This window comes from Podarcis muralis, chromosome 16, assembly GCF_964188315.1.
Source record: "Podarcis muralis chromosome 16, rPodMur119.hap1.1, whole genome shotgun sequence".
In the NCBI taxonomy this organism is placed as follows: domain Eukaryota; kingdom Metazoa; phylum Chordata; class Lepidosauria; order Squamata; family Lacertidae; genus Podarcis; species Podarcis muralis.
The window spans coordinates 14394509-14406402 of NC_135670.1; the positions used below are offsets into that span (position 1 = coordinate 14394509).

The window sequence follows — 11894 nt, forward strand, 5'->3', positions numbered from 1 at the left end:
CTGAAGGAAATTAGCCCTGAGTGCTCACTGGAAGGACAGATCCTAAAGTTGAGACTCCAATACTTTGGCCACCTCATAAGAAGGGAAGATTCCCTGGAAAAGACCCTGATGTTGGGAAAGATGGAGGGCACAAGGAGAAGGGGACGACAGAGGACAAGATGGTTGGACAGTGTTCTCCATGTTACCAACATGAGTTTGACCAAACTGTGGGAGGCAGTGGAAGACAGGAGTGCCTGGCGTGCTCTGGTCCATGGGGTCACAAAGAGTCGGACATGACTGAATGACTAAATAACAACAACAGCAGGCTAGAGAAAGGTATTTGCAACCTTTCCAGACCCCCTTTAAACCCAAGCCTACATTTGGGGGCTGAATCAGTATAGCTCAGTCAGTAGAGCAAGAGACTCCTAATCACAGGGTCATGGGTTCGAGTCCCATGTTGGGCAACAGATTCCTGCATTTCAGGGGGTTGGACTAGATGACCCATGTGGTCCCTTCCAACTCTACAATTCTATGATCCAATGCTGAACCAACTTGTCTATATCTGCTTCTGGACTTCTCATCCTGCACTCGCAGTACTTCAGCTGAGGTCACACTGGCTCAGAATCAAGTTGGACCTAGTGGTTAGAGCAGGGGTGGGGGACCTGAGGGTTCTCCTTGTGCTCTTTTGCTTGTGGCCCCACTCACCAGGCGGCCCTTGGAAGGTCACCCAGTAAGGAATGTGGCCCCCTGTCTGGAAAAAAGCTCCCCACCTGAGTTAGAAAGCAAGAGAAGGGGCGGGAGGAAGATAGAGAAGAAATGAGAGGGTCCGGGCTGCTTTTGCGAGTCTCTCTCTGCTAAGTAGCCGGGGCAGGATTCCGGGTGGGGGTCTTTCTCCGTCTGTCTGTGGCCTCCCTCCCTGCCTGCCTCCCGCCGCGGCTGGAGGTTTCCTTCTTCCTCCTCCTTCTCTTATTCTTCCCCGACTCCGGTTCCCTCCTGGCAGGGGCTCAGATCGGCGCCTTAGAAGGGCAAAGGCGGGGAGTGGGACGCCCGCTCCGTCTGCGGCTCCTCCCCATCCCACCCTGGCTGGGAAAAAGGGGAAAGGAAGGGGAATGGGGGGCCCCCGGGCTGTCAGAGCGCTGGACGGCAGCGGCGCGGCAGGGCAGGGCGATGCTCCGGCGAAGAGGAGGACGAGGACGGCCCAGGCCGCGGCTGCTGCTGCTGGCGCTGCTGCTTGTAGCTTGGCGGCTTCCCGGCGCCGGGGCGCAAGAGGCGCAGGCCGCCTGCGGCCCCGACGGCTGCTACGCCGTCTACTTCCAGCGCCGCAGCTTCCTGGACGCCTGGCGCGGGTGCCGGGAGCTGGGGGGCAACCTGGCCACGCTGAAGTACCCCGAGGAGGCGGCCCAGGTGGCCGAGCTGCTCCGCGATGTTCGAGGGGGCGGCGGCCACGCGCAAGGCCCACAGCGGCTCCTCTGGATCGGGCTGCAGCGCCAGCCGCGCCAGTGCTTCCCGCAACGGCCGTTGCGGGGCTTCACTTGGACGACGGGCGACCAAGACACGTCCTACACCAACTGGGCGCGCTCGCCTAGCAGCGGCGTCGGACCCAGCTGTGCTGCGCCCCGGTGCGTGGTGCTGGGCGAGCTGGACCTGCAGTGGCTCGACGGCTCGTGCACCGTCCCAGTCGACGGCTACCTCTGCCGCTTCTCCTTCCAGGGGATGTGCGCGGGCCTGGCGGAAGAGGAGGAGGAGATGGAGGAGGAGGAGGAAGAAGAAGAAGGAGGAGGAGGTGGAGGAGCCTCGACGGTCGCCTACAGCACCCCGTTCGGCCCGGCCAGCGGCGCCCTCCGCTACGTTCCCTTCGGCACGGTGGCTGCCGTGACCTGCGGCCGGGCGGGGCCGGCGGTGTCGGTGCTGTGCATGCAGAAGGAGGACGGCAGCGTGGCCTGGTCCAAGGACGCGCCGCTGTGCCGGGAGACCGTCTATCAGCACAGCTGGTGCGAGGGGGACAACGGTGGGTGCCAGCAGCTCTGCCTGGACGAGGGCTCGGGCTACTCCTGCGAGTGCCACGCCGGGTACTTCCTGCTCCCCGACGGACACTCCTGCGCCTCCCACACCCACCACGACGGCGGCGCCGACGGAGACGCCTGCCGGGGCCGCCCGTGCCAGTTCGGCTGCGTGGCCGACGGGGAGGCGGCAGACGGGTACCGGTGCCAATGCCCCGCGGGCTACGAGCTGGGCAGCGACGGGCACCTGTGCGAGGACCTGGACGAGTGCGCGGAGGCGCCTTGCGAGCACCAGTGCGAGAACACCGACGGCTCCTTCGTGTGCCGCTGCCACCTGGGCTTCAGCCCGTCGGAGGAGGAGCCCGGCCGCTGCGCCGACACCGACGAGTGCCAGATCCCCGGCGTGTGCCAGCAGATGTGCGTCAACTACGTCGGGGGCTTCGAGTGCTACTGCACCGAGGGCTACGACTTGGAGCCCGACGGCATCACCTGCAGCCCCGCGCCCCACCCACCCCCGATGGCCACCGCCCAGAGCTACCGCGGAGCCGGTTTCCTACACCACCTCGACGACGGGCTGGGTTTGGAGATGGAGGGCGAGCTCGAGGACGGCGTCGAGGAAGAGGATGACAGCGATCACAACCTGGCCCTTTCAGAGCACCTCTCCGTTTTCCAGGACGCCAGAGTCGCCTCTCCGTTCTTCCCCGCAGACCCCCGCCTGGTTCCCCGCATGCTGCCGGCCACGGAACCCCCAAACCCGAAGTCGACCGCGCCCCTTTTAGACGCCAGTCCCTCCTCCCGACGTTCTCGCATGCCCCCCAACTCCACCCCCACCGCTGCTTGGGGCCTCCCCACTGCCTCCCGATCCCCCTCCCCGTTCCCCGTAACGGACGCCCCCCGAGACACCCCGAGTCCCCCTTCGCTGCTGGCGGATCCCATATCCCCGACGGCCCCGCTCGCTCCGACGATTGCTCCGCCTCCCCTCCACCGCCCTCCCGTCTCGGCTGATTCGCCTGGTGAGGAGGAGGGTCCCGCGGTGGTCGGGGGAGTCCGAGCAGCGCCCCCCACTTCTGCTCCCCCCGCCACTCCAACCCCCGACGGGGCGCCCGGGCGGCAGCGGAGGGATGACCGGTGGCTGCTGGTGGCGCTGTTGGTGCCCATCTGCGTCTTCGTGGTCATCATGCTGGCACTGGGCATCGTCTACTGCACCCGCTGCGGTGCCCAGGCCAAGAGCCGCAGCGTCACCCAGTGCTACCGGTGGGTGATCAGCTCGGCGGGCAAAGGGGCTCCCCCGACGGCCTCCAGGCCCGGCCAGCCGGCCACGTGCAGAACCAGCGTCTGAGCCCTGGGCCGGCCAGCTGCGCTGTGCCCCCCCACGCCTGGCTGGCACAGAACACTCCACTGCTCACAGCTGGCAGGAAAGCTGGATCCTCAGAAAACCAACACCACATGTGGTCAGTTATATCTGACCACAACCAGGAAACGACAGAGGCCTCTTCCTTGGCTTGGAGCAACGTAGGAACCCGATCATTGGTCCATCTGGTTCAGTATTGTCTACACGGACTGGCAGCAGCTCTCCTGGGTTTTAGATGGGGGATAATTCCGGGCCTGCCTGGAGATGCCACTACGGATTGAGCCTGGAACTTCCTGAAATGTGGGGCAGATGTTCTGTCCCTGAACTACTGGGAAGAGAGCCCAGGGACCCAGGCCAGGCCAGCTGGAAGGCTGCTGTGGCAAAGAGACTCTTGACACTGGACCAGAGCTGTCCCTCCCTGGCTGGGACACAAGAGACGCCATACAATGCTGGGAACGTCTGAACCAGGAACACTAAGAACAGGGGTCCCTTCCAGATCAGCACTGGACGGGCAGCGCCTCTCCAGGGTTTCGCGCAGGATCCCCCCCATCCCTCCTCCAGGGGCACAGTTGGGCAATCTGAGACTGACGTTGGGGGTCTTATGGGGATGGGGGCGAAGCCTTCGGCAGATGGAGAGGCGTGCGACTTCAAAACGTAACCAGTCCTCTTGCATTTGCGCTCTCTGCCAGGGAGGCTCGCCCATCCCCAACACCGTGGAGGGGGTGGGGGGTGCAGAGTTCTCTCTGATCTGCCACACAGAGCACACCCTGCTAGTTGGGGACGCACTGTCACCTCAGGGCAGGGGTGCCGACTTGAATAACATATTGGGGGGCCCAGGTAAGCCTTGCCCCACGATCACAAGACGAGGCGCGCACGCACCATTTGAATGGCAACACCCAGCAACTTTAGGGGAGCCCAGCCCACTCAGATATTTTATTGGGGTGGGGAGAAGGGACCTCGGGCCCCTAGGAATGGGCTCCTTTGCCTCAGGATGCCAAGGACCCCTTTAATGCCCCTGGAGTGCACACAAGCTAGGAAAAGGGGTATCTAGCTGGGGGAGGCTGGGCCCACACCAATGCCTCTCCCCCCCCCCACGCCACCCCCTTGTCCATCTGGTCAGAGGGGCCGGAGGGAGGAGAGACACTCTTGCGCTGAAGCCTCTGGGTCACAAGAACCCCTCTCATTGCAGGCAAAAAACTCCATGCCCTTCTTCAGTTCGGATGTGGGATGAGGAAAAGGCCCACGCTGGGATGGGACCCCAATTCATGATTTGCACCCGCCCCTCCCTCCCTCCCCCTTTGCGAAAGAAGTGCATTCCAGACCCACGCAGTGGAGGGGGGAGGCAGATTCAGAAAGCGCACTCCAATGAGGAGGGCAGATTTTCCCCTTTGGCCCAGGTGCCAGCAGGGCGCGCGTGTGTCTTGTTGCAAAGAGGCGAGGTGTGGGGTGGAGGGTGGGGAGAAGGGAGGAAGGAAGGATGGAGGGGCCGAGGTGGGCTGGGGGTTGGAAACGCAGATCTCTGCATGCCAGGAAAGGGTCTGCACTGATCGTGACTGCTGATGTACTTTTCCTTTGTGGGGGAATTGTTCCCCCTTGGTTATTTTTTCTTTTTCATTTTTTTTTCCGTTCCTTCTTCTTTTCTTTCTTTCTTTCTTTCTTCAGTGTGTCCAATAAAAGGGCTGGCGCCTCCACCTGGCTGGAATGAGAGGAGAGTCTTATGAGAACAGTTGGTGGTGGTGGTGTGGGCGGGGAGGAAACGGGGTGGGGGGTAAGAAAGAGAGAGTGGCTGAGAGGACCCCATATTTATAGCGCTCAGGGCAGAATTAGGTTAAGGTGACCCGATTCAGAGCAGGGAGAGTCCTCCTAGGTTAGTGGGGGGGGGGCTGCAATGGTTAGGGGGTGGCAACAGTGACCCCTTTTAGAGTCCTGGGCCGGCTGGTAGCCATTGGTGGGACATGAGGACTAGTTGGCTGAAGAGTAGTAATATGCCAAGTGGTAGGGAGATCAGGAGATCTGGGTGCTGGTTCTTTCTCTGGAAAGCAAGTGGATTCTGGTCTGTTAAGAGGAGGGAGGGGAAGGTGAGATTAGTGACCAGGGGCACCTCATCAAGTCTGGAATTATTATTATTATTATTATTATTATTATTATTATTATTATTATATCCCTATACCGCCCTCTGCCTGAAAATCACAAGGCGGTTTACAATATAAATATGCAAAAATACATACAGTAGTAAATGGAGCTTAAGGGAGATAAATGGATATGGTCCATGCATTCTAATGCTATATATAATATATTGACAAGGGGGGTTGGGAACCCATGGAGGAGAGAGGGACAATAACTAGTGGGCTGCTTCTTTTTTTTGCAGTGGGGCCAGTGGGATCAGGCTCCAGGGGAGAAACAGCAGAGGAGAGAGAGGGTTGTGCCTCTCTTCCAGACCCCATAATTTCAAAATTAAAGACCTGGTTTTCCAGAAACATCGACCACAACTGACACAGCGACCTCCCAGGGATCTTTCCCACGGCTTGCCCTGTTGATAGCCCCTAGTTTTGGAGAAAGGGGGGGGGGGGGAGTCTGGATGGTAACTTGGACCGCATCCCATCCCCCGGAGGTCTTCATCATCATTGTCTCCCATATCCACACCCACCCCTTTTCTGAAGTATTAGCAGCCCAATTAAGATGGAAGCCAGGGGAAATGGCGACAGGCTGCAAATAGGGAACAGTGGACTTGGTGAGAGTCTGTCTAAGCTTTGCACATTTGAGGAGAGGTAGTCACTTTGCTAGTGTAAAAGGACCACACAGAAAACTGGCTTTCATAGTTTGCTGACTTGCTGTGACTTCCAGGCTCAGAGAAGCCATCCTAGAAATCAAACCCAGTAAGATGTGACCCCCCCCTTTTTTTGCAAAAACACATCAGATGTGTCTGTTTATGTAGCTACCTGGAGGTGAATGGAATACACTCTGCTCATGCCTAGAGGCTTTCTGCCCTTTATGATCCTTTAGCTGCTTGCAGAACTGAGCTTGCTGTTCATCACAGTTTCTGGGGCAAAAATTAGGTTCACCCCCTAGACCAGTGTTCCCCAACCTTGGGCCTCCAGCTGTTTTTGGACTACAACTCCCATCATCCCTCGCTAGCAAGACCAGTGGTCAAGGATGATGGGAATTGTAGTCCAAAAACAGCTGGAGGCCCAAGGTTGGGGAACACTGCCCTAGACTGTGGGTGCTGAGGGCGTGAGAGTAGCTTTTAGCAAGCCAGAGAAACTGAGATCACAGCAGATGAAGAAGCCCACCCCTCTCTTCCTATTCCCAGCCCACCCCCAGCAGGATTGCTATATCACACTCACACACACACACACACACACACACACACACACACACTCCTGCATGAGTCAGCCTAACCAAGTCTGGCTGTAGTTTGCATGGATGGGTGTGGTGGCAATGCAACACTTGGCCTAATTTTTGGGTGGGTGGGGGGGCTCGGTGGCTGTGGGGCACCCAACAAACTCTGGAACATGTTAACCCTTTGTGACGCTTAGAGAGGGAGATCTAAGAACTTGTTCAGCAGGAAACAATTCCTGGACCTTAAGGATACTGAGGAGATGGGGGGGGGATCTGTGAGGTTGTAAGGAATGTGTGCTATTAGGGGGGCGCAGAACATGCCCCTCCAAGCCCCTCCAGTTAACTCATTCCTTCCCATCCCTCCTCTTCATTGTCAGAATGCCAATATTTTTTTGGAGCGTGCAAGTGTCGGGTGTCTGGGGACACTTAGCTCTCCGGCTCTGTTATTTCTCTCCCCACACAAAACCCGCAAATATCTCCCCTCAAACCAAGCGTGATACAGAAAACCCCCCTCCCCCTAAAAGAAATAAGAAGAAGACCCAAGCCTCTCCCAGGCAAATTCAACATGAGTTAAAGCTGATGATGTGTGGCTAGAATGAGGAGGCCCAGTTCCTGCAATTTCTTGGGGGTGGTGTGGTGTGGGGGCCCTTGGCAGGAATGTGCTTGCCTTGCACATGGCGCAGAGAGGGTTAATATCAGCCTTAGGGTGGAATGTGAGCTTTCTGGAGACTTTTAATAAGGAACAGATGGGGCAGCGGCTGTACACTGGAAGGGATGGGCTGCCCCCTCCCCACACAGGCCCCGTCCCAGTGCCCCCATCACCCTTCAGACCTTATAGGGGTGCCATGGGTCCCTCTCCCCCTTTTAAAGGGGCTCTGTGGCTACAGCATCTCCACCACAGGCAGAAATTCATCCAATAGAGCTTCCTATCTCTATGGACAGAGGCTGCAGTTGCATCCAGGGCCTGCTTGCAGGGATCCCAGAATGGACTTCTGGTTGGCCACTGTGAGAACAGGATGCTGGACTGGATGGGCCCCTTCTGGTCTGATCCTGCAGGACTTTCATCCCCCCCTCACTGTCATACTTTATTGGGGAGACACACACTGCACCGGTTGAATTGATGCCTGCTGTTGCAGCAGCTGTTAAAAGGCACGGGAACCTTGATTCCAAACGGGCATGAAAGTGTTTCTAGAGTTATTTGGGGGAGTAAGAGGTTTGGAAGTCTGGATTTGTTCTTCCCATGGGCACCTGGGAAATTCAGCTTCCCATAACGGGCGTCTGGCCACATGGGCATAGCTGGAGGGGGGCAGCTGCCCCCCCAAATCAATAAAAATATATAGCAAACTGAGGCTCCCCCCCAACAAAAATCTTGGCTATGCCCATGTCTGGCCAGCCACTGTGAGAACAGTGGAGTAGATGGGCCTTTTCCCTTTTTTTGTTGTAAAATTTTTTATTTGATTTAAAAATATATCTATAAACATATAACAAAATCAATTAAGAATCCATTAAATGAGTTACTCTGAATCTTGAGACTTCACCCTCTCCCCTCCATGGTTCCTAAAAACAATGTTTACAACTACATATCAGTTCATATCCAAATTTTCCATCAGTCTAAATTCTCCATAAGTTTTGTTACTTTACAAGTGTGGTTAAAATCCTGCTAATGCTTTCATCTGTCCACAATTATAGATGGGCCTTTTTCCTGATCCAGCAGTCAAGCTCTTCTTAGCTTCTCATGAATTAATGACTAAGTGGAAGTTGAGGAAGGGCACTCTTTGCATGCTCAGGATCACTGTTGACATTACCTCACATGTTCTGAAACTGAGCCCTGAAATAGGGAAGGGTGTGGAAAAGGGGTTACAAGTGCATTCCTTTTGCTCCCTCCCCTCAGTCCCTTTCACTGATTACATTTAAAGGCAACTCCCCATTTACGCAGGGAAATCACGTATATTGGGAACACCACTGGAAAAGCCTGCAAACACCCTCTAAACCTCTGGAAACCTTTGAAAAAGCCTTTTAAAAAACCCCCAAAACTCCACCAAACACCAAACTTTGACCATGCCCCTTGTGGGATGGGTTTTAATGGGTAGGAGAAGAGATATCAATTGCAAATTGACCCTCCATGTGTGTGGCTTAAAGAGAGTTTCAAAATCCCATCCTTGTCAGCAAAATTTAAAAGCGTGGGAATTAAGCTGTGGTGTCTTCTTTTGAGCAAGTCCAGTCAAATGAAGTAAGCTGGCTTCTTACCCCGCTTAACAAAGAATCAGGGAACAACCTGGGAAGCAAGTTTAAAAATAAAAAATTACCTTACTTTGTAATCATGCATTGGTTGACAGCAATGGCAGCAGTAAAAACTATGCAGGCAAAATACTTCTATTTACAGTGTAACCAGCTTCAGGCATGTGTCTAAAGCTGTAGCAAGCAGAGGTTATGTTCAAATCCAATACAGGTTCAAAGGAAGAGAAAGAGAAAGTATGACATGTTCCTTTGGGGAAATGACATCACACATAGTCCTCTCTACCAATTGCGTTTCTATGGTCTGAGTATCTACCTATCAGCCGTACTGCTCTGTAGACTTGTTCCCTTCTCATGCTAACTAGCAAGAATATGCATTTTTTAGTTTTGGCTGCTCATCTCCCACACCCCTTGCTTCCCTGGATGGAGAACAGAGTGTCAAAACAAGCCTACTATGCAAAAGGTAAAAGTTACATCCACTGCCCTGCCCAACACTGGCATGTGTGCCCCTGAAAGTAATGTGGTTCTTGGGCTGGAAAATCTTCCCCACCCCTAGTCTACTCCATTCTCTGGGCAGCTGCTCTTCAGAATCTCTCACCTCACCTGCCAGCTGGTCCATTTTACCTGGATGTTTCAGGCAGTGGCGTAGCGTGGGTTGTCAGCACCCGGGGCAAGGCAAGTAATTTGCGCCTCCTAACCCGTGGATTTGCGCCCCCTAACCTGTGGATTTGTGCCCCCTAACCCATGGATTTGCCCTAACCCCAGATGTTGCGCCCGGTGCAGCCAGCCCCCCTGCACCCCCCACGCTACGCCACTGGTTTCAGGGATTGCACTCGGGGCCTTCTCAATGCAAAGTACAATGGTACCTCGGGTTACAGACGCTTCAGGTTACAGACTCCGCTAACCCAGAAATAGTACCTCGGGTTAAGAACTTTGCTTCAGGATGAGAACAGAAATTGCGAGGCGGTGGCGTGGCGGTGGCAGCAGGACGCCCCATTAGCTAAAGTGCTACCTCAGGTTAAGAACAGTTTCAAGGTTAAGAATGGACCTCCGGAACGAATTAAGTTCTTAACCCAAGGTACCACTGTACATCTTCTTCCAGTGAGCTATTATTCTTCCCCTGGGAGCACATATACCAGTAGCAAGTGCAACATAGCTATGCTTTCTGATGCACAGGGCTGCCGCCAGCACCCGCTTCCTTGGGGCAGCTGCCGGGCCCAAACACCCTACCAGCACCCACCATCAGCTCCAACATTTATCCTTCCCACCCGTACCTGTTCTCAGCAGCTGGATATCAGAAACCACCCACCATTTTAGCGATGCTGCCCCAGGGCATTGTGGGTCATTAAAATGGCAGGTGTCCCGCAGTAACTCTGGGACATCTCTCACCTGTTGCCCACAGCCAGAGATTTGTTGTCCCAGGGTATTGTCCACTTGGAAGGGTACTAGTTTAATTCTTTGGCTGAGGGCCTCGCCATGCCCACCTCTTATCATTCACCAGCCGGCCTGTGTTTGGTGAGAGCCTGCGTACATCTGCTAATTTTACTGAAAGGTGTGTTTCCCAGGCCAGTTTAGCACCAGTTTAGTTGAGCCTTTAAAAAAACAACAACACCACAAGCTCTTGCTCAAGTTAGTCTCAGTTTTAATTTAGGCAGCTCTGCTGTCCACTTTTCAATACCAAGCCCTCAAATAGCAAGAAATTAATTAATGACTGGTTTTTGTGGAGGAAGCATGTGGAGAGAGCAAAGCACTGTCCTGCAAGTTTCTGAAAGAATCCGGATGGCTGGCTGTTTTCTACCTGACACTGGCGGTCTGGGGTTCAAATTCTGTCCATTCTCTTCCCCTTCCAAGTTACTGGTTGCCAAAAAGGCTAGAACAGTGTGAATAAATGAGAGGTTCATAAGGACATAAGGAGAGCCCGGTGGCTCAGGCCAGTGGCCCCACTCGTCCAGCATCCTGGTGGCCAGAGAAAAAGAGTGCCTCTGAGCATGTGCAGAGGTCTGCCAACCCCAGCGACCCCCCCCCCCCGGGAGGAAGACAAAGAAGGCTGCAGAGGCTCAATCCCACGTGTTTATTTATTCTGAAACTGCAGCTGAACCTTCCTTTGGTCTCCTCCAACCCCCTGCCCCAAATTTGGGGAGGGGAATCCATCGCTCAGGGAAACACAACACCCTCCCCCACCCCAATTTCCTGCAACGGGAGAGTGTGCGTTGAAGACCCTGGGCGGGCGTCCTTGTTAACGGGCTTTGCGCTCGAGCAGCGCTTGGGTGGGAAAATCAGCCATCCGGCCCACACACAGACACTTGCCGAGGGACGGAGCCAGGAAATGGGGTGGGTGGGCGAGGCCTGGGAACTGGGACGCCAGGGTTCCCTTTTAGGTCTGCGAGCAGCAGCAGCAGCAGCAGCACCTTGTGGTTAGAGACGAAGGTAGGTCAAAAGAGGTGACGCTATACAAGATGCTGCACACAAGATGCGGGAAAGGGATAAGGAGGGCTAGCTGGTTTGTGGGATTGCCATATCCCTCCATCTTCCCATAGTTGGGGCATCTTTCATGGCTTTAAAATTGGCAGAAATTCAACAGGTGCAGCTCCCATCCCTATTGGAAGTAGAACCAGCACACTTGATGAATTTGCTAAATAAATATAGACGTTCCAAATATGACACCCCATGTAATTATTGCATGGTAGGGATGTGCTGAAAGTCTGAGTCTGCCCCCTCCACTTTATTATATTTATTATATTTATAGTCCCATATAGCTGGAGGTGATGTATATGATTTTCTCTCCCCCCTCCCTATTTTACTCTCCCAACAACCCTATGAGGAAGACTAGGCTGAGAGAGTGCCTGGCACACTGATCACCCAAGGAAGCTTTTTGGAGAAGTATGGATTTGACCCCATGCCTCCGACAGCCCCAGTCCAACACGGTAACCAATTACAGCACACCGCTGGCACTCCAGAGCGGCCACCTGAGCAGCTTTGGGCCCGCTCCT

At 55.0% G+C, this 11894-nt stretch overlaps 1 protein-coding gene across 1 annotated transcript; it reads left to right on the forward strand.

The window, feature by feature from the left end:
• Positions 1-800: 800 nt before the first annotated feature.
• Positions 801-5032, forward strand: CD248 (CD248 molecule). Its single transcript, XM_028710258.2, has one exon. The coding sequence runs from the start codon at positions 1147-1149 to the stop codon at positions 3316-3318; it is 2172 nt and encodes a 723-aa protein (XP_028566091.2). The 5' UTR covers positions 801-1146; the 3' UTR covers positions 3319-5032.
• Positions 5033-11894: the final 6862 nt, after the last annotated feature.

Excerpts from the sequence above, each read along its gene's own strand:
- CD248 (XM_028710258.2), top strand. The coding sequence starts at position 1,147 with ATGCTCCGGCGAAGAGGAGGACGAGGACGGCCCAGGCCGCGGCTGCTG.